Here is a 26,323-nt window from a genome sequence, read left to right on the forward strand (position 1 = left end):
GCTACCAAACAAAATACAGGATGGTCTGTCACATTGAACATTCAGAGATATTAATTTCTTGGTGTAAGTATAATGCCAAACATTACATGAGATATACTTAACTAAAAAATTGCTCATTTTTTAAATCTGAAATTCAAATTTAACTGGAAATCTTGGATTTTTAATATTTTTATTTTTGCTAACCCTGACAGTTATCTGCCAGGGATAGCCTAGTAGTCTTCAGCTGGGAAGCAAACATGAAGGCATCAACCAGTGGATCTGAATAGCTCAGTGTTGAGACTCACACTAGCTCTGGCCCTGACTTCAATCAAGGCCACATAGGCCCCTGGTCTGTGTAAGAGTCAGTCTGCTGGGGAGACCTGCTTGGTTCTCTCTGTGACTTCAGAGGCCTGAGGAGTCCTCAGCCCTACAGGTATTCTATTTGCACGTGGCCTCTCAGAAGATGACATTGTACAGATCTGTGAAGAGTAAAGATCAAATTTATTTAATACAACACCCTTCAGGGTCCCTGCGGCTGTGTCACCGAGAACAGAGAAAGTGATTTTGGTTAGATGTGGTGCTGATGGGTGAAATTCCACAGCGAGACGGCCGCAGCCCCTCTCCCAGCCACTCAAGACACCGTCAGAAACATCTTAAGATCTCAGGTGACCATTTCTTTAGCAAGGAATAAATAAAAAAAAAAAAAAGTAGTAAGAAAAATGTGCATTTCATTTTTCTACTAAAAATAATATTTGCTGTAGGCAACCGTCTTCCTGTCGCTCAGCCTTCAGCACGATGGAGGAAAAGAAAAGGGATAGAAAAATAGCTTCAGAACATCTGTGCTCGTTCCACCTTCATTTCCTAGTGTGTGCACTGCCCGAATGAACCCTGTCTCCGTGTTGGCATTTCAAAGGAGTTGCACCCAAGCAGCTTTCGGTTCCCGTTTGTGGTGGGTGAGGTCACAGAGGGGACAGGGTGATGTTGTCTGGTCAGTGCTGTGTACTTCCAAAGGACAAGGACTACCCAGACCTGCAAGCCTTTGAGGGACCAAAGGAAAAGGAAAAAACTAGCCCCTAAACCTGGCCATTGCTGGAAGCGATCGACTACGAAACAAAAATCGGTTTCTGTGTATGAGGGTGCAAGGAAAAGGTCTTTATCTCTGTACAAGACACAATATTCAAGTTTCAAAATATCTCAATGGCCTATTTGCCCTGAACCTCCTCTGCTCTTCCCATCGCAAGGATGCTCCAACTTGATGGAATGAGGGCCATGCGGAAAATGAAACAGCCCCCCCTTGTGTCTCTTTAGATGCAACGTTAACGCAGCAGGATGGATTTAAGAACTGGTGGCTTGGCCTGAGGAATTGCTATGTTTGGTGGGAGCAGGGCAGGCTCATAACTGCACAGAGCTCTTGGAACGCAGGGATCATCCGCTCTTCTTGGAACGTAGATGTCCTCCCAGGAATAAGTGTCTGCCCTCGCTGTCTAAGTTCCATCAAGGGAGCCTTCGGTTCTCTGTAGTGACAAGAGACAAGACAAGCTATGGTCACACACCTGAGGATCGAGATTGCCCTGATGGAAAGAAATGCAAAATGGTATACAGCACTTCTCAAAGGAACTACAAAGCAGAGCTGTCACCTGCTGGTCCCCTACCCTCTGGGGGCGGGGGGCAGCTTCTGCCCACAGACACTTCTACTTCTCTTATGCCTGCTCTGTAGGGCCTACGGCCTCTGTCCCCGTATACATGCCGCACATCAGTCCATCAAGTAACTTCATCAAGTGCCCACGTGCACCCAGCATGGCGTCCCATGGTTGCTCCACTTCCCCAGAGGAAGAATGGAACAGTTGGAAGAGATCTGGCTTCTAGCTTCAGTTCTGCCTCCAAATAACATGAGATATAGGACCATTTTTGGGGTCCTATACTTGAGGACCATTTGTAATTTTAAGAATGAAGGACTGATAGGCCGGGAATTGTGGCTCAAGCCTGTAATCCTAGCACTTTGGGAGGCCAAGGAAGGATTAGTTGAGGCCAGGAGTTTGAAACCAGCCTGAGCAAGAGCGAGACCCCGTTTCTACAAAAAATAGAAAAATCAGCTGCACGCCTGTAGTCCCAACTACTTGGGGGGCTGAGACAGGAGGATCGCTTGGGCCCAGGAGTTTGAGGTTGCTCTGAGCTATGAAGAGATGACGCCACTGCACTCTAGCCCAGGTGACAGATCGCGACTCTGTATGATTCTGCATTAAAAAAAGAATCACTCAAACCTTCTTATTCAAAAACTAAAAAAAAAAAAAAAAGAATGACATTCTGATACATTTCAACATGGATGAACCTTGAAAGCATTATGCTAACTGAAATAAGGTAGTCAAGAAAGGACAAATAGCATGGGATTCCACTTATACAATGTATCTGGAATGGCCAAATTCACAGAGACAGAAAGAACAATGGCTGCTGGGGTGGGGGAGGGGCAATGGGGAATTATTGTTTAATGGGTACAGTGTTTCAGTTTGGGATGATGAAAAAGTTCTGGAGATGGACAGTGGTGATGCACAGCAATGTGAATGCACCTAATACAACTGAATTATATATTTTAAAATGGTTAAAATGGTAAATTTCATGTTGTATATATTTCATCAAAATAAAAAAAAAAGGGAATTCCTTATGCCACCTTGTAGTGCTCTTTAACAGCTTCCAGTGGTATTATGCTTGTGTCACCAACACACCTACCAGTGCCCAGATCCTTAGCTGACTCGAACCTGCCAAGAATTTTATGTTCTATCAATTATTGATACACAACACTCCTGTGAAGTAGAAGGTAGAAGAGGCCATAAGAAACTGCAGAAGGGGTTAGGATCAGAGACAGTGAGAGGATCCTGGGCTGGGCAGTGAGAGAATCATGGAAAAGACTGCAGTGTCTCAAAGACTGGATTTTGACAATGGAAGGAGCTCTTGCAGGACAAACGAGCAGGGCACGCTCTGGAGGGGGCCCCTGGGCAACAGTGGGTCCTGAAGAGCAGGGAGCATCTAAGTCCACCAGTCTGGGCACAGGACACCCTGATGCAGGTGGAACTCGGGGAGGCAGGGGCAGTAGAAGATGTAGGATGACTCAGGGTCTTGGGAGCCCCATGGCCAGGCTGGTTGGCTTCCTGAGGGTGAGCTAAGATAGTGTCTCCATTTCTCTCTGGCCTTGTTGGGTCTGAGGACCCTTAGGAACAAGATGCAGGGCGGAGGCACCCCAGATAGAAGGCCAAGGCTCTGGCTCCTCCTTTGCCAGGAGAGACCCTGCAAGTGGGCCAAGAAAGCTGTGCTGGCCCCAGCGGGCTGGAGGCCTGCCAGGCCTGGCAGCCGCCCTCACCCCATTTCCTCCACCCCACCCAGAGGAGGGAGACACGACTCTAGTGTCCAGCTTTTCTGTGGGCCCCAGACCAAGTCCCTTCCCAGACACCTCCGATGTTCCTCTCCGGGGGCAGCCAGTGCTCAGGGCACTGCTGCGGAACCAACGCCACAGACAGGAAGGGCTGGGCCACCGTCAACAGGGCCTTGGGGGTTTTCAAGTAAAGGTTAGCACGCTCACATCCAAGGCCTGGGCTTGCTGCGCTTAAATCCGAGGCCAGCTGCCAGCCACCAAAGCACAGCTGTGACACCGCCTTGCATTTGGCCAGAACATGGTGTGTGCCCCTCAAAGGACATTTTGCTTCCAACACTCCCTGGGATCTCTAATTCCTGCTTCCAGAAAGTGCCCCTATGAGCACGTCCAATAAACCACGTCTGTGCTAGGTGCTCATCCAATCCTTGCAACAACCAGGGGAGGGAGTTGGACGATTCCCAGTTTGCAGATGAGGAAGCAGCGGCCCCTAGAGGTTAAGAAATCCGCCCACAATGACACGGCTAGGAAGCGACAAGTCACGTTTTAACGTGGGTCTCTGCCTCCTAAGTGAAAGCTGTGCTTTGGTTGAATCCCATGTTGGGTAAGCAACTGTCTCCGTGTGTGGCAGGCGCATTTCAGGGCTGAATGATGTAAATCCCCCATCCACATCTGCTGTTGCCAAAGTGTTTGCTGAAAAGAGCTTTAAAGTGGATAATCCACTAGCTTTCATAGGGTGGTTTGCAGTTTGCAAAGATTATCCTTTAAAAGATAACATTTAAAAAGAAAACTTAAAAAAATTCTAGCAGGGGGCTGTTACTGTGTTGCTTTTCTCCTCCTCCTCCTCTTCCTCCTCCTCCTCTATTTTACAGACAGAGAAGCTTAAGCTGGAGGAAGATGGGACCACTCAAAGCTGGCTGGGAAGCTGGAACTCGCCCTTCCATCTCCTGACCCCATCTCCTGAGAGGGGACCCCTCCTGCTGGCCCCCAGGAAAACGGGGCAGACCAGCTGTAACTGGTGATTGTCTTCTTTCTGTAACAAGGCAGGGTTCTCTCCGAGATCCCAAGGCCCTCGCGGGTTCAGATTCACCCCTTTCGGTTAAGGACAGGGTGTTCTCTTTCACGTTATCTGTCTGCGTCGGCCACAAACACAATTTATAAACAAGGTAAAAATGGCAGAGGAAAAATGAAGTCAGAATGTGCCATTGAAGCAAGTCAAACAATACCAAATTAGTATTTGGCTAAGTGGCTATCTCATTGTTAAGATATTTCCTCCAATATGTTTTCAGAGGCAACGGCCATTAAACAACTGGGAACGATCGCCAGGTTTGATTTCGGGAAGGAAATCCCCTCCCATTTCCCTGCTGGGCAAGTCGATTAATTTGCTCCTAACCCACACCAGCTGGTCATTAGGGAAACTATATCTGCTTCTTTCACAAACAAAACGCATTCGCTTCAAGATTCAAAATTCCTTTCCCAACGGCTGGAGCTCCTGTGCTCCTGGGCTTTATTATTTGAGGGGTGGGGGCAGGAGCAGCCACGGGGGGCTCTCAGGAGTACCCGGGAGCAGAGCTGGGCCCATGGGCTAGTTTCTAGGGAAAGAGAAAGTTCTGTCTGGTCTAGAGCTCAGAGCCTTGGTCCAGAGAGATCCTTTGGATGGGGGACCAAGTAGGTTGGTCCTGTAGAGTGTTTCTCACCCTCAGCCGCAGACTTGCATTGGGGCACACAGCTACGTTTATTGCCACGGGAGAACACGTTTTTATTTGGGTCCCATGCTGCCCACGAAGCATGGTTCTTACTTCCTACTCTCTCCAGGCCAATATTGCTGGGACAGCATCTTTACTTCTTGTGTCACGGACAGAGGACCAGCCAGGGAGTATGGAGACCTGGGTTCTATTCCTCGCTCAGCATTAGCCATCCGGGTGACCCCGGGCAACCTATTCTATCAATCCAGGCCTCGGTGTCCTCATCTATAAATTGGGCTCCCTGCCCTTCTGATGTTATCTTCTCTGTTTTTAAGAGTCAGAGTGGGTGGGAAAAAACCATTCATTTCATTCCTCTTTTCCTTAAATTGACAGTTTTCCTCCATAAAAAGAATGTCAGTGGCTTCCTGTCCGTCAAAGGCATAATGAGCTCTGTTTTACAAGAACTCAGCCGTGGGCAAAACAAAGGGGGCCGGGGCCCATGGGAAGGGCTACCAGAAACCTTGCTGAAAGTTCTTCCCAGACTTTAAAGAAGACATTTACGAGGCAAAGTCCTCATTTCTCAAGATATTAGCCGCCCAGTTAACTCCTGCATTGCTGGGTGGCTCACACAAAGGTTGGGAGTTAAGAAGACAGTGGGAGATGGGTCTCTGCGAAGGCTGAACTTGGGCCTCTGTGTCTTTTTTAAACCCTCCCATCTGCCAAATAGCAGCTTCCTAAATCCACTATTTCCTGCAGAATGAAACCTCTAAAAGAGGAGGCATTTGAGTCTTTCACATTTAAGGCCTGACTTATCTTTCCCCTTCACTTGTCACTATCACACTCTTATCCTCCAGTTCTAAGCCGCTTGAAACTGCGGTCAGCCCTTGTCCTTTTGCTCCCGCTGTCCTACCTCGAGGCTGCTAGAATCTGATTCACTCTCCATGGCCTGTCCCAAGGACTCCTCCTTGGTCAAGGGGCCACTAGCCAGGTCTGTCTTCTGTGCTCCCGTAGGCTTGAGTGTGGCTGTCGTCACTCTGCTTTATGACAAGTGACCATGTGTCTGGTTCCCTCATTAGATAGAGGATGAACTCCTGGGCTCAAGGACCTCGAGTGTCCCCTGAAGCCTGGCCCCTAGTGTAGGGGGTGATTGGAGTAGGCTTTTTGAGTTGAAATGAGCGGTTGGGTGCTCCGATCCTCCAACCATACCCCCCAAATCTGCCTCACTTCCAGAGCCCAGACCCTAAATTTAAAAGGAAATTTGTGTTTTGCTCATTTGGAGCTAGATGCCCTAGATTCCCGGTTCTATGGGGGGGATTTCTGGGCTCTTCCTTCATATGTGGGGTGAGATGTAATGGTGGAAACAGCAGGAGAGGATATTTGAAATCAGAACTGGCCCAGGCTCGTCAGAGGAGCCCAAGACTCTGGGTCTAACACAGACTAACTAAGCATGGAGGAGGGGAGGAGAATTAGTGGGAATGAAGAACTCAGGTGAGTCTGAAAATATTCCACTGCTCAATGGAGCACTTTTAAAAATAATGCATATGAAATGTGTACTTACAGAATATCTGTTTTCCACGAAATCTGCAAAACAAAGGATAACACGGCAGTGAGCAGTGTGAAAAACACAGTGTGGCTTCCCCACCAACATCCCAGGGGCTGGGGCAGGTTGAGGGAAGAGGGACAGGGCAGAGGCAGGAGGAGACACTAAGACCACAGGTGCTTGGTGCTCAAGTTTATGGCCCCTTTGCCACAGATAGCTTCACTGGGACCCTCTAGTTCCACATGACAAGCATATCCTGGCACCTCATTTGACATTTTAAAGAGTTTTTTAAAAAATCAGTAGCACAAATTTCCTTTGTTTTTTAACGAAAATAGAAACTACAGGAAAATAGAAATTAACAGATAAAAAGTATCTTTGGTGCCACTCTCCAAACCCTGTTGATGCTTTTTTCCCCAGTCATTTTCTATGATGAATATCCTTTTTGGGGGGATGGAGGAACAGTCATAATTATACAGTATATGACATAAATCCTATCTTTTTCACATAACATGACTTTATTTTTTTTCTTTCTTTTTTTTTTCTTTTTATCAAGCTACAAAGACAGCAAATATATAACATGACTTTATAAACATTTTCTGGTAAGTTCTTAAACATAATCGTTCAAGTGGCTGCATAATAAATTGTTAAATGGATGTGCAACTGTTTACTTCACCAGTTCCTTACTTTAAAACTCCAGGTTCTTTCCAAGTTTTTGCTATTTTAAATAACACCACCAGTATCCTCTCTGGGAATAAAGCCATTTCCATCTTTCGTACTATTTTGTCTGCCCTTTCCCAGGAGCGAGATCACAAAGCAGGAGGTATAAACATTGCCAATGCTCTTGGCGCGTATGGCCAAACCGTCTGAAGGGCAGAGCCACCAGCCCCATTCCTCTTCTCCTCGGGGTCTCATTTCAACTGTCCGGGAGCCCACACCACCCTCTTGCCAGAATGCGCGCTATGTTGGACCGGCCCTGCCAGGCTGCTATGGCGCAGATGGCAGCTGTTAAATGTCAGGAAGAGGAAAGTGAGGACGAGAAAAGCCAGTGAGGGCCGGGTGCGGTGGCTCACGCCTGTATCCTAGTACTCAAGGCGGGAGGATCGCTTGAGGTCAGGAGTTTGAGACCAGCTTCAGCAAGAGCGAGACCTCATCTCTACTAAAGATAGAAAGAAATTAGCTGGGCAACTAAAATAGAAAAAATTAGCTGGGTGTGGTGGCGTGTGCCTGTAGTCCCAGCTACTCGGGAGGCTGAGGCAGGAGGATCACTTGAGCCCAGGAGTTGGAGGTTGCTGTGAGCTAGGCTGATGCCTCAGCACTCTAGCCTGGGCAACAGAGCGAGACTCTGTCTCAAAAAATTAAAAAAAAAATAAAAAAAAGAAAAGCCAATGAGAATAGGAAGCTCTGCATTGAGTGTAAGTGGTCCCTGCCTGCACTCGTTGGAGTTGGTTTTCACTGCAAGCGGCAAGAGAGGGGTATGTCTCGCCCCTTGGGACAGGACCAGGCCCCACCACTAGCAGAGATTCTGAATGGTCAGTGGCCCACACACTGGCCCACTGGGCAGATCCCCCAGGCAGCCCTCTGTGGACACAGACCTGAAGACAGAGAAGCCACGGGGCCCTCACTGCCGCCGGGGGAAGGCCCTGCAAGGAGGTGTGGGTGCAGGGATGCTTGCTGTTCTGGAAGGTGGTAGAAGTAAGGGTGAAGGGCCATGACCCCTCCCTAAGTCCTCAGTCTCACTCGAGGGAAGCATGCCAAGGGGCCTCTGTTTATACCCACCCCCAAGCTCAAACCCAGTCCCTGCTGGACCCTGGGCAGGCTCAGGGCCCATCTGTCACAGCTGGGAGTCACAACCCTTCTGCTTCTCAAATTTAAAAATATCCTGTTTCCATAAAGCCACCTCCCCCAACACCCTGTCTTATCACAACTCCATTGTGCCTCCCCTCTAGAGGGAACGGGGCCAGAAGTTCCTAAGGGGCCCCTCTTCTGTCCTGGCGGGGCCAGAGGCAGGCGTCATGGCCAAATGATGAATCAGCCCGACGGAGAAGTCAAGCCATTGTGTCAACTTCCACACATTGAGCGAGGCTGTGGGCAGCACCCCCATCAAGTCTGACCTGGGAGGACCCACAGGACCCCATGCTTCCTGTACCCCCATAGTCCCAATGGCTCTGGAACCAGACCAAGTGGGAAAGAGCCTCAAGTCTGTGTTTCCCAAAGCAGAACACGCGGACAGCAGTGACGGGACGCCAGCCTGTGCGCTGCGGTTGTTGATTCTTTTTGGTAGTAGAGCGACCAAAAGCAGAGTTTGGGGGTGGGGGCGTCGTCCACTTTTTCTTGGAGTACTTTTTACCATCGTGCACGCTGAAGTAGGAAGCGCCACCCTGGGGGCAGGGGTGGTGTGCTCGGGCCTGGCTGGCCCTGCGCCTCGCAGGATGGGTGGGGACTGACCCTCAAGGGCTCCTCTCTTCCTCCCAGAGGGAACTGGGCATAGGGACCTCCTTGTCTTTGGTTCTTTCTCGAAGACCCCTTCCTGCCATGGCTGCTCTCAGCCCAGCCACTCTTGTCACACTGGGTGGCAGGGATGCTGTGAGGAACAGTGGTTTCTGCCTCCTTAGGAAACACCCTGGCAGAGTGAATTCCAGGCAGAGAGAAAGCAGGAGGTGGGCTACCAAGTGAGCAGGTGCTCAGATGCGGAGGTGGCCGGTTTGACTCAACAGAGCAAGATTCAGCATCTCTTCCAGGGCCAGTTAGCAGGTGGGAAGTGCCCTGGGTCACCTTCCAAGGTGGGCACCGGGCATGCAAGAGCTGGCACCTGGAGGGGAAAACCAGCTCTCCTGCTGGAGGAGTTACAGGGGGTGAATTCCTCTAAGCCAGGAATTCTCAACGTTGGCGTTAGTGACATTTTGGGCTGGGTGACGTTTCGTGGTGGGGAGAGGGGGCCGGCCTGTGCACTGTGCAATGCTTAGCACCATCCCTGGCCCCTACACGGCTAGATGCAGTAGTGTTCCCCTCCCCTCCACCAAGTTATGACAATCAAAAATGTTGTACTTAATGCCCCTGAGCCAGACACTTAAAAGGGTTAAAATGGTAAATTTTAGCTTATATGTGTTTGACCACAATTTTAAAAATAAAAATAAAATTTTAAAAAGTAAAAAAACGTAGGAAAAGAGAAGTGTAGTGTGGAATTCGACTGTATGACTCCGGGCAGCAGGAAGTCGACGCAGAAACCAAGACACACAGGATTCCTGCCAGGGCCGTGTCCGCCCTCTCATGGGGGGAGACAGGCGAGTGGAGGGGGCTTTATGATACAACAATTAAAAAAGAAAAGAAAAAATGCTGAGCTTAGAGCCTAAAGCCAAGACAGCAAAGACCAGGCGCCTCCCCAGGCCCCCTGCTCCCAGCACTCTCTCCAGGGCCCCCCCAGGGCTGCGCCTTGGAAACCGGCTGCCTCGCGCCCCTCACTTATCTAGGGGAGCGGTTTTCCTCTGTATCACTCGGGGGAAAGAGGGGTTTAGGAGCCAGAACTACGCCCTGTGAGCCGCTTCCCAAAACAGCTGGCCAGGAGTGCTGCCGGTGGGAAATGTTGGGGAACAGGAGCAGGAGAGGCTGGCCCAGACCCCGCTCTGTGCCCAGCCGGCTCCCCGATCTGTCCACCCACGCACCCCCCACCCGGCCTGTTACTTTCCTGAGGGTCACCCCCTCACACACACACACACAAGCACAGCGTTTCTGAATTTTCCCTGCTGGCCAGCCCTGAGTGATCCCTTCAGGATTTCTGGGGGGTAAGCATGACCCTTCCTCTTCCGACAAGAAGCAGACTCTTAGCGCGGCACAATCAGAAGGGAACTCAGAACATCTAGAGCATGGTTCTCAAAGTGTGGTCCCCAGGCCAACAGCAATGGCAGCATGTGTGTGGGAACTTGTTAGAAATGCAAATTCTCAGATCCACTACAGACCTGCTGAATCAGAAAATCAGAAGTTGGGAGGAACGAGGTGGTGCCAAACAATCTGTGGTTTTTGGTTTTGGGTTTTTTTTTTTCTTCCCCCAGAGATGGGGTCTTGCTCTGTTACCCAGGCTAGAATGCAATGGTGCGATCATAGCTCACGGCAACCTCCTAGGCTCAAGCGATCCTCTTGTCTCAACCTCCTTAGTAGCTGGGTCTACAGGCATGTGCCATCATGCCTGGCTAATTTTTTAATTTTTTGTAGATAGAGGTCTAATTCTGTTGCCCAGGCTGATCTCAAACTCCTGGACTCAAGTGATCCTCCTGCCTCCGCCTTCCAAAGTGCTGGCACTACAGGCATGAGCTGCCACGCCCGGCCATGATCTGTGTTTTCACGAACTTTGGGGACCATTGACCTACAGTCTGGCCCATCCCCCTCATTTCACAGAGAAGGTGACTGAAGCCTTGAGAGGGTCCATAACTTGCCCAGGGCCGCCCAGACCACGCAGGACGTTAATCTTAACTTCTAAAGCAGACAGAGTTGGATTCTACAATTATGCAGATGATAAGGTGGAAACCAAACCAAGAAAGACTGGAAATAGAGAAGGACACAGTCAATTGGTTTAGCGACAGAGAGGAAACCGGCAGGTTCAAGAGCACTGCTCTGCGGCTGGGCTCCAATCCTGCTCTGCCACTGGCCGCGGGACAAGGACAAATTCCTTAACCTCTAGGCCCCCTCCCCCATCTGTAGAGCAGGAATAAGAACAGAGCCCCGGTGTACCCTATGAGGATCTTGAGGGTTAAGCGAGGACACTGAGGGCCTCAGACACAGGAAGTGCTCAGCACATGTTAGCTTTAACCGTGACAGAGGAGGAAGGTACTCCCCAACCTTGAGAGAATTGGTGTGTAAAGAGAAAAAAAAAAAAATCAACGCGGAACTAAAGAATTTTGCAGTTTATAGAGGTGGAATAGTACCCAGAGCAAAGAGTTGCTGAGGAACTTGGCCATGCTGAGGACTTTGGGGATGGCTGTGAGGCTGCGTAAGCAATGATGGCCCTTAGCAACCTTGGGGGAGTCTTCCCAAAGGGAGGTCCAGGGTGAGTGTGGGAGAAGACTGAGAGGTGGATCACCAGGGGCCGAAGGCTCTGGCTCCTTGGAGAATCACCTGGCTTCCCCCAGGCGGAGGGGGAGTCTCCCCTTCTGATTTTACGTGGGGAGTGGAGAAAAGGGATTACTTAGAAGATGGTTTCTGTTAAGGAATTCCCAGGGAATTAAGGAGAGAAATCCTCAAACGGATGCCTGCTCTTCAGCATGTCAGTAAGAGGAAAAATAAGAAAGAAAAGGATCCGCCGTGGCCTGCGGGCTCCCGTCCCTGAGCAGCAGCTGAGGGGAAATACTTGGAAGCAGGAAACTCCTGGGCTTCCAGGATGGGGGCGTTCTAGGCGAGGTGAGGTCACCGGATTCAGGCAGCTGCAGGCCCCCAAGGCTCTCTCTCTCCTCCCAGCACCTGGGCACGTTAGAGACCTGCCAGGTTCGCTAATGGGCTGCAGGTTAGAGGCCAGATCGCAGGGGGACTGCAGCCCTGAGCTCAGCAGCCCAGCCTGGGACGCTGGGCTCCGCTCTGGTCTCGGCCTGGGCAAGACACTGCACTCTCTAGGGCTCAAGTTCCTCTGTGTTTTTAAATGAATAGTGATTGAATGCTCACTGTACGGTGGGGATAACACACAGGCTACTTGGGGTCATCAGCACCATCTCCCACAGTCCTACCTCATCTCCTTTCCCGCTTAATCCCATTCCCGTGTAACAGTTGAACAACTGAGTCCCAGGGGGATAAGACATCTTGGTCAAAGTCACACAGCTGGCAAGTAGCAGCCCCAGGGCAGCGGCGGGGATGTCTCGTAGCAAAGCTGGGCTCCTGACTACCTTGAATCCCCGCAAGGGCAGGTTCCCCAAAGCCTGTGGTTTCAGCCTGGGGGAGCTCTCAGCTTCCAACAACCCAGGGCCGAGTGAGTCATCTAGAACCAGCTGGGGACCCTGAGAGAACCCACCTGGACAACTGGCTGCCCTAAAGCAGCTGTAGAAAATCAGAATATGCCACCCCAAAACACACCACTTTGGCTGTAAGGATTATTTTGAGCTGGAGGCAAACGCAAATCAACACATACAGAAAGAAGCCTTCCCAGAGCTTCAGTATCTGACTAAAAGCAGAAACCGCTGAGAAACGAGGACTGCTATAAATCCTCCCTTCCCGGGGAAGTTTTATGGCCAGAACGACAGAAAGTCGGCACCAAGATGGACCTGCACAAACAAACCTCACTTGATTAGTTTTCCCACGGTTTGCCACCCTTGGAAGCCTAAAGCCACTTTTCCTTTGTCTTGTCACTTCTCTACCAATTTATTTTTCTTTGTTAAGATGCCATATATCACTATTAATAGATCCCAGGTTCTAACCACCCCTTTGAGTTACTCATGGCTGGGGTTTCTCCCGCATGATGTGCGCTGCGTGTGTTTGTAAACGCTTTTGTTTTTCTCTTGTCAGCCTGTCTTGTCTAAGGTGCGTGGCCTCAGGCAGAGACACTAGAAAAGGAGAGGAAAAGGTTGCTTTTCTCCCCTTGCACAGACTCTTTCAAATCCACACTGGGGTGGCCTTTGCCAGCTGTCAAAGGGCCTCCACTGGTAGCCTCAGGTGACTGCAGACCCCCGGACTTCAAGGCAGAGGTGGTGCGGAGGGGACCCCTGCGGCCTCCACATCCCACCAGCTTCCCCTCCCCAAACCAAGGGCAGTGCGGCCCAGTGACTGCAGTGTGGAGTCCGGCTCCAGAATGGCCAGTTCTCAGGGGCTTGCTTGCCGTGTGATCTTGGGCAAATGTCTTAACCTGTCTACACCTCAGTATCCTCATCTGTACAATGGGATTTGCTGTGGCCAGGCATAGTGGCTCAACGCCTGTAATCCTAGGTGGGAGGATCGCTTGAGCTCAGGAGTTCAAGACCAGCCTGAGCAAGAGAGAGAACCGGTTTCTACAAAAAATAGAAAAATTAGCTGCGTGTGGTGGCACACGCCTGTAGTCCCAGCTACTCGAGAGGCTGAGGCAAGAGAATCACTTGAGCCCAGGAGTTTGAGGTTGCTGTGAGCTACGAGGACGCTGGGGCAACAGAGCAAGACTCCTTCTCAAAAAAAGTGGGAGGGGTGGGATTTGTTGTGAAGGTTGAAAGAGATGATGTGCCTACACTGCTTTAGCACATACAGTAAATGCTCAAATATGAGCATAATCAAAGCCATTGAACGTAAACTGTCCAGCGCTGACCTGAGGACATGAACAATCTCAGGGATGATCACAAAAAAGGAAAGAGCATTTTTGCACAATTGCACAATGGGACCAACCTTGAACGCACTACTTCACTTTTAACTTTCCATTATGCCAGACTAATAGAGAAAGCCTATTTATTTCCAAATTGGCATTTTGCTGACTCTGAATATATCGAGATTGCAAAATGAGGTACTTGAGCCAAAAATTCCCCAGGAAATGGTTTATGAAAATCATTCAATCAGTGTCAAGTTCTACAAGGGGCTGAGTTTCTGCTCTACCCATGAGTATACCAATTTTTTTGAAAAAAATATAAATTGAGAAGTGATCACTATGTCAGACAAAAAGTAGGCTCTTCAGAGCATTGAAGAGTTCCTTTAAAACAGTACTTCTCAGGCCAAGCGTGGTGGCTCATACCTGTAATCCTAGCACCCTGGGAGGCTGAGGCAGGAAGATCACTTGAGGTCCGAAGTTCGAGACCAGCCTGAGCAAGAGCAAGACCCTGTCTGTACTAAAAATAGAAAAAAGTAGCCAGCTGTGGTGGAGCACACCTGTAGTCCCAGCTACTCGGGAGGCTGAGACAGGAGGATCGCTTGAGCCCAGGAGTTTGAGGTTGCTGTGAGCTAGGCTGATGCCACCACACTCTAGCCCGGGTGACAGAGTGAGACTCTGTCTTAAACAAACAAACAAAAAAACACAGCACTTCTCAAATATTGGCAGCATCAGAAACATGTGAGAGCTTGCTGAGTTCAGATTCTAGAGATTCTGATTTTGAGGGCCCTGAGCTTGCTGCTGCCACTGCTGGTGGTTCTCGGGCTGCACTCGAAGTAGCCGTCCTTGGTGGAAGTTTCCCAGCCCATTTTAACGGTTCCGTTTCAGAGAATCCACTTACATAGAGGTCCACTGTGCAAAGCAAGATACTCACACAGCTACTCTTTCCCCCACAATGCTATGCCTTTTGGATTGCTGACTTACTTTCAGAGTTTAGACGTTTCTTTGTGGATTTCATTTCACCAGAATTGAATACCATCATTAGACCAAAAAATGAAGCTGTTGGGTGCTCCCCCAGCTCCGTGCCTGCTTGGGGACTGTGCTCAACTTCAGTGAGGAAGCAGGGGGTCATGGGAACTGAAGTGGGGTCTGGGGTAATTCTAAACCCACCCCCATCCCCAAAGTCAGTCTACGGGCTGAAGCCACCAAGTGTCTTCAAAGCAAAGCACTTGACTTTGCCTAAGACCTTGGGGAGCCCCAGTCACCAGGGCCGTGTGGGGAGCAGTGAGGCTCAGTGAGCACTGGGGTCAAGGGGCATTCTTTGCCTAAATGAACAGTCCATGAGGCCACTTTTTAAGGGGGGTGGGAGGGAGCGAGCCAACACTCTGCTGTGAGCGGCTATCTTTTTGGCCATCTCTGTTTTCTCTTTTCTCTGTCCACCCTCCAGGCTGGGGAATCGGGGGACCCTCACTCACCAGGGTTGGCTTTCCGGATTTCACTGTACACCGTCTCAACGCCCTTTGTTCCCAGAGCTAGAAAAGGGACCAGGCACAGGTCAGTAGCTGACCCTGGGCACCAGGCCAGCCCCTACTGAAGCAGGGAAGGGTCTGAGGCTCCACAGGCAAAGCCATCCCACCCACCCCACCATTGCCCATGGCCAGAAGCACCTGGAGACCTTGTCATTTCCCGACTTTAGAAGTCTCTGGACTAACCAGTGTCACTCTCAGTCTGGAAACAGGAGGTCAACAGGTCATTGTGGGGCAGGGCCACCTGCCCCAGAGGAACCCTGGATCTGAGGGACCACAGGCAGGGGGGCCCCAGCACAGCTGGGGGGGGGCCCTCCAGCTCAAGCCCCATCCCTCTTTCCTTGTCACGGTGACCCGTGTCCAGCTGCTCTGCCAGGCCCCTCCCAGTCACCTGAGAGCCCAGCCCCTGGGATCCAGAACTGGATCCGAGGCCTGGGTGAGAGTCTGGACATCATCAGGGACTTTAAGGATCAGCCGGGACCGGGAAGCGAGTGCGGAGCTGAACGGTCGCACTTGAGTGTTTCCCACCAGCACCTGGGCTTCAGTGCGGACTCTGCCTGGATCGGTCTGGGCTGGGCCCTGGTGTCGGATTTTTTAAGAGCTCCCTGGAGGACCCAACATGCAGATAGGGTTGAGATCCCATGGGCTAGTCCCTTTCAGAACAGCAGACAAGATGACTGACCCAGAGTGTGGATCACACCCCAAGGAGAATCAGGGGCTTGGGAGACACAGTGTGCCCTGCCGCCATCTGTTATCTGACACTGAGGTATAATCACAGGATGTGTATACACAAACACGTGCACATGCTGTGTACACACGCTGTGTACATCCTCGTACAGTGTATACATACCCATGGTGTGTCTACACACATCGTACACAGTGTGTACATAGTCTGTACATACAGACACATGCTGTTTATGCACACACTTGTACACAATGTCCATACTCATGCACACAGGGTGCGCGCGCGCGCGCGCACACACACACACACACACACACACCCCCTGAGGAAACAGGATGGAACCTGGCCACTTCCCCGGCTCCTGTCACCTGCACAGAGGACAAGGATGCCTCACTGTGGAAAGGTGCCTGATGCTGTCTGGGCTGACACTCTCCTTTTATAGGTTGGGAAACAGAGAGGAGCCTCAGACAGGCCAAGGCTCTTCCTGCTGCCGTGGTCAGTGCCAGGTGGGCATTTCTCTCTTAGGGGCAGATGGCCGGGGCACGACCATGCACTCTAATTGCACTGGGAGGCCCTCAACTCACCATGCCCCAGGCACACCCCACTCTCACCTGCTGACCCTGCACACACTCCTCCACTGCCGGCACTGCCCTTTCTCTTTGCTCCATTGCTCCAACACCCCAGACAAGCCTCGCTCCTGTGTGCACCCCCGCACACTCACCCCTCTCGGTGCCCTGGGCAGGTACGTGTGCCCTTGTGTTCCCACAGCACTCTGGAGACATTTGCCTATGACATACTCACTTTATCCCCATGAATTTTCCCCTGGCAGACCCCGAGCTCCCCCAGGGCAGCAGCTGAGGTCTTGGGCACAGCCATGTCCCCTTCCCAGGCTTGCACAGCTACCTGGGGACACCTGTCAAGGTCTGAATCAGCAGTGAATGGTGGTGGCTTCTGTGTCTAAACCCACATGCCAGGAGAGAGGCTGGCGGTGGTTCGGATCCTCACAACTGAACTTGGGCATTTGAGGTGACCGGGGCCTTGCAGAAGGCATTGTAGTGACTCCCCCAGGCTAGCAAACAGGAGTTAGAACTCAGTAGAGTGGCTGAGACACCAGGGGGTCCCACGGCTGGGACACAGAGATGCCCACACAACCCTCCACTCTCTCTCTCTGTGGTGCCAGATTTGGGGGCATAGAGGGAAGCTCTAGGGAGCCCCATACCTGCTGGGGGGTCCCTCACGTTCCCAAGGCACCCTCTGCTCGACGTCAGGCCTGGGCAAGTCACTCATCCAGCATAAGTCTAGACACCTACTGTGTGCCCTGCACCATGCAAGAGGAAAGGTGACCGGCCCCGGCTCCAGCTTTCGGGAGCTCCAGGCTGTGAGGCAGACGGGTGCACGGGGGGCACTGCCGGCCCCACAGTGGGAACTGGGGAAGGTGGGGACTAAGTGGAAAGCGAGAGCTCGGTGGCCAAGCCTGAGGGCCTGGACGCCTTGTGAGCCCCACTGCCCCCCAGCACATGAGGGCCGGCCGGGAGACCTCTGTGGTCACCTGGGGGATGCCCTAATCCTCTCTGGACCTGCGTAGCTCCGCTCGACTCCTTTCTCCTCGTAACTCCTATCAGCCCGGCCAGCAGGGGTGGCTTCCCCCGGGTCTGCCCTGCTCAGTGGTGGCGGGTCAGCTCCTCACCACGTCCCACTTCTGTGCCCTGTGGCAGCAGCTGCCTGCTAATGGCTAATGCAGGCCGGCAAGCTGTTTGTCTCTGCTGTCAGGGATGTTTCCGGACGGGGCTTTATTTTGGCTTCTGTTTTTCTGTGTTAACAGAGGAAGAGATGGCTTCGACGTCATGGGGTTTTCCCAGCAATTAGCCTCAGAGCAAACACGTAGCAAACCAGGATTTAACGAGTTCCTTCCCACCCCTCCTCCACCCCTAGTGACCACTTGGGCGGCTGCCAGCCAGCGTTAGAGCTGGACGTGGCCCCCATCCCCCCTCCACAGGTGGAAGAGGAGAGGCCTTGAGAACAGGCCTTGAGAACGAGACCAGGTCAAGTTGATCGTCACTGGCTTTGAGCCCACGAAGCCCTTTCCTCACCTAGTAACACCCCGCTCCCCACCCACGGGAAGGTGAGGGGTGAACACCAGAGGCTGAGGCCTGACCCTCCCCTCAGCTGCCCCTTAGCTGCCAAGGAGGAGGCTTCCTCTAGAAGCTCTCCATTGCTACCAAGTGAGCTCATTCCAGGTCTACCCAGGACCCCCTGCAGCCCACCCAGCTTTTGTGCAAATCAGGAAAAGGTGACCAGTGAGGTTGGTGCACCCTGTAGCTGCACAGCTTGGCAAGGAGAGGGCAGGCCCATCGCCCCTGCTTCACCCTGTCCTAGGGGGCTCTGTACCTCCCTCTTCCCCTACATTCAACCCCTCCCCACCTGCAACCAAGAAAAAGAAAGTCAGATGCTACTTCCATGGCTACATTCCCAAAGGAATGGAAAATGGACACTTTCCCAAGGACAAAACCCTACTTCTTCCTTCCTCTTCTAGCTTCCTTCAACCCAAAGCCATCCAGGTATCCTGCGCAGCCCTCAGAGCTCTACCCCACGCTGGCCCAGCCGGCAGCTGAGCAAAGCCAGGGCCTGGCCCTCTGTGGGGAGTGGCACCGGAAGCTCTGTGCCAGGGCCCAGTCCCCCGAGTGCTGCACTGTCCACCCGAGTGCTCGGTGGAGTGTGGAGGGTTAAGAATGGAGAAGACAGTGGTTTTTTCCACTCACGTCCAAAACTTCTGGGCACAGCTGGGCATGGTTGCTCATGCCTGTAATCCTAACACTCTGAGAGGCTGAGGCAGGAGGATTGCTTGAGGTCAGGAGTTCAAGACCAGCCCGAACAAAAGCGAAACCACCTCTCTACCAAAAAATAGAAGAAATTAGCCGGGCATAGTGGTGTGCACCTGTAGTCCCAGCTACTCAGAAGGCTGAGGCAGAAGGATCACTTGAGCCCAGGAGTTTGAGGTTGCTGTGAGCTACGATGACACCACCACACTCTAGCTGGGCTGACAGAGTCAGACTCTGTCTCAAAACAAAACAAAACAGTGCTCGCTTCGGCAGCATATATACTAAAATTGGAACGATACAGAGAAGATTAGCATGGCCCCTGCGCAAGGATGACACGCAAATTCATGAAGCGTTCCATATTAAAAAAAAAAAAAATCAAAAATCAAAACCTTTGGGCAGCCCTGCCCTCTTGTTCACTTTTCCCTCCAAACCTGACCTCCCCTCGAGAGGAAGTGAAACGCTACTCAGGAGACCACGCTCACGGTGCCTAGGGACAGAGGGGGTGCTATGTGCCAGGAAAGGCTGGTGGGAAGCCACCACAGTCCCCTCTAGACTCGCTTCTGAGCACTGCTGGGTGTCGCATGGGCATCTCACACTCAACCCAGACCGACCTGATCTCACCACAAGCTTCTTCCTCCCAACCTCGGACATGACGACCATCCGTGTGTTGCTCAGTCAAGAAACATGCGGTAATTCCGTCTCTCCCATCCTGGCCCAGAAATTCTTCACCTGGCGCTGTGATCTGTCTCCAGGATATATCTAGAATCCATGCACTGCTGGCACTTTGGCTCCCTGCTCGTCCCTTAGTGCCTGGTGGTGACATATTGGTCTCTCTCCCCCCATTCTTGCCCCCGCTTCGATCCGTTTTCCTTGCCAGGCACGAGGATCTCTTTAAAAGATAGGAGTTGGAAGCTGTCACTTCCCTGTCTAAAGCCTTCCAAGGGTCTCTAATCCATTTGGAATGGAATGCAAAGAAAATTTTCGAGGCTGATCAGCCCCTGCGCCACATGCCTCCCTCTGCCTCGCTCACCCTGCAGACACAAGGGCCGCCTTTCAGGTCTTAAATGCGCCAAGCCCCGAGCCGCCTCACACTGCCCTTCCCGTTTCCTGGGGCTGCCTACCCCTCCCTCCTGGTGGGGCTGCCTTCTCTGCACCCTTCAGGCCCTGCTTAAATGCCGCCCCTCAAAGAGGCCTCCTGTAAAGCCATCACCTTTTATGCCTTCTCATTGCACCCTGTTCTCCTCCTTCTAAGCACTTACTATAACCTGATACTATCGCTTCTGTGCTGGAGCTCCCTCTCAGGCTGCGCCCCCGCCCCCCCTGGAAAGGATTGCACCTCCTTTGCTGCTCGCACAGTGGCCGTTCCATCGTGGGCCTGAATCACTCTGCAGTGATTAAAGAGGAGGAGGACTTCAGGCCTGCCACGTTTCCCACCCCTCTCGGGTCCAGTCTAGACGTGGGAGTGGGAGGTCCGGGCGGCTGTGCACACTGGCAGTGCACAATTCCAGGCGGGCTGTGGGAGCGGTGCCCCAGCAGTGCAGCACGCAGGCCAGCGGCTGTGCAGGACAGCCCTGTCAGGGAAGTTCTGCGCACACACCTGCTGACAAGACCACGCTACACAGGAGGAGGAGGAAGTAATACAACATTCCCCCCAGATCACAGAGCAAGACATGACTTCAGGATGCCATCGCCATGTGGCTCTGGCTGACATTGGAGGGCTCAGCCTGCAAAACTGCCCCAGACCAGTCCTAAGGAGCATCCCGGCAGGCTAGGAAGGTTCTGAATGGCTATTTCCTTTGAGTGTGCAGGAGCCCTCCAGAGAGCTAAGGAGGAGGAGGGCTAGGATACGCATGTCTTTTTCTGGTGCCAAAAGCAACTGAGATCGATATTTTGGAGTTTGCTGTGGCCCACCCAGCCCACTCTGCATCCGTCTTCCCAGCACAGAACCAGAGATAGGGACCCCCAGGCAGGCCTGCCCAGGAGAGAACCACACACACACAAACAAAACCTGAGGTGTAAAACCAGTGCCACTGTTTACACTGACAGGGATTTCCTGCTTTCAAACACCTTTACCCAAGTGTCCCGCTAAATAGCAAAGCCCTCCATACCTTAAAACATGCATTTGATTTACCCACGTTCAGTCTACACAAGCAACGTTAGGAACACAGGGGATTGGCCAAGGTGGGGGGTACCTCTGGAAAAAAAGCCTAAACACTCAGGAGTAAGGCTGCCCTCAAAGTCTCTTGCACTTAGTAATTGCCCGGTACTTAGTAAGTGCTCAGTAAATGTTATCTATTATTAGTAGCATCATAACTAATAATTATTGAAATTTTACAGCTCAGAGCCTGGGCCAGGGCCTATGCTTCTACCTTAGGCAGGCCCAGTATTTATGCTGTGACCACCTCCCTTGGCGCAACTGAGGGTGTCCGGACTCTTCTCACTGGGCATAGCACCCCCACCCTGGGGTCTCCACCCCAGCCGAGAGCAAAGCATGGGGACTCACTCAAGTGAGCGCAGCATTTACCTCTGTGAGGTTCACCTGAGGGCACTTCCACTTCTGTGTACTCCACGTCCAAGTTCAGAGGCTCTGCTCAAAGGAAACACAGCATTCTGTGTTTAGACAGAATCTTTTTTGGGGTCCTCAGACCACAGTAGAGATTTTCATTAAAATTATTAATGTATTTCATATTTCGATGGGGTGGTTAGACACAGGCGTAACTCCATTCCAGCTGGGGAAGGCAGCACGAGCCCTGCGGTGGTCTGGGAGGCAGAGACAGGACCTTGGGGCCAGTGGTCTAGTCCCTGACCCTCCTGCATCGGTCCCCGTTTTCTGCAGCGGGAGGACTTGTAACAGGTCAGTAGAGACAGAAAACAGCCCAGCATTAGCCACGGCAGTTAACCCAGGTCAGTCTCACTCAGAAGCCTTCTGCATGGCCACAGGCTTACAGAGCTGTCTCCTAGATCAAAGGAATCTCAGGAAATGGGGACTGGGGGTCGCCAGCCTAAAAATGCTTTCAGAGTGTGAGGCACGCAAGTTAATAAAGTCACTCAGAGTGTGATGGTGAAAGCTAGGAAAGTTGTCTTCAACTCAAAATAAAATTGTTTCGTTTTTAAAGCCCCAAAGAATCAGGGGTTCTCATCAGCTGCTGAAATGATGATTCTGCAGTCAAGGATACTTTTCAGAAAGAGCCTTTACAGAATCCTTTCGCTTCTCTAGGAGTTAGCGTGTGAGCAGCTCAGAGCGGAAAGGAATTCTGAAAAAAATGATTTAGCCCAATCCCTCTGAGCTTTAGATGGAAGCAAGTGATCTATTGTTAATTGTCTTTTAAAATCTCCACCTCTATACCCAAGAGAAAAGAGGTCCTGTTACCTTACTCAGCAGCCCGTTCTGAGGCAGGAAGTTGCTTTTTAGGTATAACCCGGTTCTTCCCTACTTGGATTTATGTTATTTTGCCGTTAAGGACACCAGATAGCATCTTTGGAGAAAGCAAGTAGCCATCTCTGTGTACACAGCAGTTAGTCACAGGGCCATTAAGAGGGGTGGAGAATTATCCACGGGCCTGAAAGTTAGTTTTCTTTTCCTGTAGGTCGTTTTATATGCAAAAGTGTCTCATAAAAACATTTACTTAGGTAATTACCTTTATTATCATTTATTGGTTTCATTGCATGGTTTCCAACATCATCGTAACCTGGTTGAAAAATAACAATTAGGATGAGTGACAACGAAAATTGTAGTTTTTTATAGCTTTAAAAAAAATTCAGTGCCATTAACGAGGGAAGCCAATCCTGATTTCTTCGTTGTAGGTGACAATCAGTCTCTGGGTTCTGGATCCCCTTCCTTGGTCCCCGGTGGGCCCCATCTGACCCACTGTGTGGTCCTTTTCTGACACCAATGGGATGTCTACAACCCCATGAGAGAGGCACTTCCATTTGTGAATTACTCAGAATTCAGAATTCTTCAATGTGAGCAAGTTCACTGGAAACTGAACCTGTTTCTGGAAGGGATCAGCCAGTACTCACAGACACAAAGGACACTGGTTAACTAACCCTCTCCAGTTGGAAATTGGATTGATGAAAACATGGTTTAAAGAAACTGCAGTATCTTCAGGTTGTCACCTCAGTGGGCACAGATAAACAAAAGTTTTTGTCTTTTTTATCAAGTTGTTCTTTATTAAAAAAAATTCTTACAGGCCAGGCGCGATGGCTCACGCCTGTAATCCTAGCACTCTGGGAGGCCGAGGTGGGAGGATCGCTTGAGCTCAGGAGTTCAAGACTCTCACTCTTGCTCAGGCTGGTCCTGAACTCCTGAGATCAAGCCATCCTCCCGCCTCAGCCTCCCAGAGTCCTGGGATCACAGGCGTGAGCCACCCAGCCTGGCCTAAATATAGTTTCTTAAACAATATATTTGCTCTTTTTATTGGCACATTACTTTTATTACTATAAGTATTTTATTTTCCTTTTTTAAGGCTCATGATTCAGTACTATGAGAATTTCTCAATGCTTAAAACATATTCCTCCAGTAAAATATTTCCCTGTAAAAGGCATATCCTAACAATTTCTCATTTTGTGGGACACGTACAGAATTAGAAAAGAACATGAGCATTCTGTTCCCAAACCTGCTGATAAAGAAACAAAATTGCCCCAAATCTGGTCCGGGATGGGACTTTTTGTGTGAAATAATCACAGCCCCCTCTGGGGAGGAAGTAGCGTTCCAGCTGAAACGCTGGAGCAATTTTCTTATAGACCTAATGAGATTCAAAGAACTCTGAGGACTGGCCACACTCCCTGCTGAGCTGACCCTCCCAAACCAGGTATTCCTACTTGAAACACTTTTTTATATGCTTCTTCTAAGATCTAAATCTTTAAATTGGTTTCCCTGTGTGGCAAATTTGAAATAAAACTGTCTTGTGCTTGTAATAATCCCCCCGAGAAGATGTCTGACCAGTGCTTTAATTTGGTATCTGGTCTCTGCCTCACAAACGAGAACTATTACGCCGGAGCAGTAGTCAAAGTCTGTGCAGGGAACAAGGCATGGGGATTATTCTCCGCCTTTCACTCCACAGGAAATTCAGAAGGTGGTGAAATTAGAATAAAATGTTCTACCTTTCAAGTTTTTGATTTACTAGCTCACCATCCAATGGCTGATTAGACGAAGTGTCCCCATTGAAGCCAGGGTTTCCCTTTCAACTCTAACCCACTTAAAGACTCCGCTCCTGAGAGGGCTAAGAAGTGTGTGGCACGTTGGGAAAAATCAGCAACGGAAGGACATCATGACTTTACCGTAATGACTGTTGGCTTCCACGTTGGGATCTGACACCTTCTCGTTGTTAGAGTTCAGAAGTGGTACTGCTGGCCTTAAAATGAAATTTTAAAAGAAAATTTTTATATACACATATAAAAGAAAGAATTTTGGGGCTCTAATCCCAAACCAACAAAATAACCAAGGGAACATCATGAGAAAACCAGGAAGACTTTTCCAAAGTGAGGAAAACTTTACTCTCTCTTTTGGCAAACTAATATCTTTTTCAGCTATAAGATTATTTAACAAAACTTTTTGCTGTTAAAATAGGTATCAGGCCAGAACCAAAGGAGTCCTTTATCAGGCCCCCGTCGAGCCCCTGAATTCCTCACCCTGTGCCACTGTTTCTCTCCAGAACAGAGCAATCATTTCCATACTTTTGGATTTTAGATTTCAAAAACAGTAAAGATAGTAAAACCATTTTTTTAAAAAGGCCAACTCTATTTTGCCAAGTAAGTAAAGTTTTAAAATTTTATCTACTACCATTAGAATTTTACAAGGAATAGGATTTCACCATAGTGTAGGAAGGACGTGGCCTCAGAATAAAGACGATTCTTTCCCGCAAAAGGACAGTTGGCAACATTCCACTGAGACACACACACACACACACACACACACACACACACACGGGGAAGGCTGATACTTTTCTGAGTTTGCCAAGAACCACTAAAAACTTCCTAAGGCCTGGAGTCTCTTCCGGACACGCCCACCCTGCCCACAGAGCAGCCGCCACTCTCACAGCTGCACCCACCTGGACATCTCCACCGGCATCTGCTTGGCTTTAAAAAAGAAAGAGAAAAACCCAAGTCAGTATAAGGTACTCACGTCCATACCAGATAGAAACACTCATTTCAACTACATTTGACTTTCCTGAAGACTGAATACACATAAAAAGAGAGGGGAAAAAAGCCAAATATACTCATCCTTTAAAAAAAAAAAAAAAGCACAGAAAGAAAAGAGGTGTTCTCTTGGTCTCATACCAAGAGGTTTCACATAATTTCCCCAGAAATATGACATCTTGACTATTTCAGCGAGAAGTGACTTTTGTTAGTGGAACGTGATGGAGAAGGAGACAACGATATAGGAGCCAGATTAGCGGATAAGGAGGCAGCTATCTCTTTGATTCCAGACAATTCCAAGAAATAAAGGCTAAGTCAATCCCTGTGCTTCTAACTCCAAGCTGTCCTGAGACCGATGCCACGGTTTGTCCTGGAGCCTGTCTTCCCTGAGGGGTGGCAGCTTTCCTGCTTGCGGAAAAACCCATGACCCCCCCCCCCCCCGTCATCCCACCTGCCCCCTTCTGTCCTGGGAAGCAGCACCAAAGGCTCCAAAAGAACCCACAAAAATTTTTTGCAGAATTTGCTGGTGCTGTGCCCTTTTCCCTGAGTCTGGGAGAGCTGACTCTGATCGCTGAGTGTCAGCAGGTGGTCTTCGCTCTCCATCAATGCTTGGCTAAACCCAGCACAGGGTAGAGAGATAGCATGGCACAACTGGCAGGTTAATTAGGAAGCATTCAGTGCATGTGTATGTGTGTGCTCATACACGTGCACGTGTGTGTCTCCATGACACCCACACCCCACTCTACTCATTACAGGACCAGGTGTGGCTAACCCCACAGAAATGGCTTCCTCTGACCACACAAAGATGCAACTTCCTCCAGAATCTCTTATCTGGCTCGCCCGACTAGGAGAGTAATTGCTTTCAATTTTGCCTCGCTGAATCCAGAGCCAGCAAAAGTTCCATGCCTACCAAAGCCCAAATCTTCGATTACCAAGGTGGTGCCCCAAGGAGGAAAGTTGGTTACGTCTCCTCAGCTCCCCTGGGCAGCTAAAGCGCCACCCAACAGAAGGAAAGAACCATGCTCACCCTTGGCTTTCCTCAGAAAATAGCATTTGGCCCCAACTACCAAGGTGGCAATTATCACTCCGATGGCAATCACTGCAATGAGTCCTTTCTTCCATGGGGCAAGAAAGACTAGAAATGAAAACAAAATTTTTTTTCTTATTTAATATATAGATTCTCCCTCTGCCAGCAAGAAATAAAATCAGGTTTAAGCAACAAGTGAGACTGATTTCTCCAGTGCTTGTATCTGGCATCTTCCCCCTGAGGGACTCCACTCATAGCTGGCATAGAAATGGTTGTTTCTGCTACAAATGTGATTTTCAAGGAAGAAACAAACCAGCTTTGCTAGAGTA

The 26,323-nt window shown here is 50.3% G+C and overlaps 1 protein-coding gene and 1 non-coding gene across 2 annotated transcripts in view; one reads left to right on the forward strand and one right to left on the reverse strand.

The window, feature by feature from the left end:
- Positions 1-463: 463 nt before the first annotated feature.
- Positions 464-26,323, reverse strand: part of PECAM1 (platelet and endothelial cell adhesion molecule 1) — a 50,900-nt gene continuing 25,040 nt past the window's right edge. The window contains exons 9-16 of the mRNA XM_069481615.1: positions 25,995-26,102; positions 24,880-24,907; positions 24,110-24,183; positions 22,468-22,518; positions 21,354-21,416; positions 15,278-15,334; positions 6,584-6,606; positions 464-1,493 (exon numbers count right to left, since the gene is read on the reverse strand). Of these exons, the coding sequence (XP_069337716.1) occupies positions 1,464-1,493; positions 6,584-6,606; positions 15,278-15,334; positions 21,354-21,416; positions 22,468-22,518; positions 24,110-24,183; positions 24,880-24,907; positions 25,995-26,102 (434 nt within the window). The 3' untranslated portion in view covers positions 464-1,463. The remainder of the gene's footprint in view (positions 1,494-6,583; positions 6,607-15,277; positions 15,335-21,353; positions 21,417-22,467; positions 22,519-24,109; positions 24,184-24,879; positions 24,908-25,994; positions 26,103-26,323) is intronic.
- LOC138392685 (U6 spliceosomal RNA) lies at positions 19,087-19,193 on the forward strand. The gene has a single exon (XR_011234971.1). It is a non-coding gene; the product is annotated as a U6 spliceosomal RNA (small nuclear RNA).

The sequence above is a fragment of the Eulemur rufifrons genome, chromosome 9, assembly GCF_041146395.1.
Source record: "Eulemur rufifrons isolate Redbay chromosome 9, OSU_ERuf_1, whole genome shotgun sequence".
Lineage (NCBI taxonomy): Eukaryota > Metazoa > Chordata > Mammalia > Primates > Lemuridae > Eulemur > Eulemur rufifrons.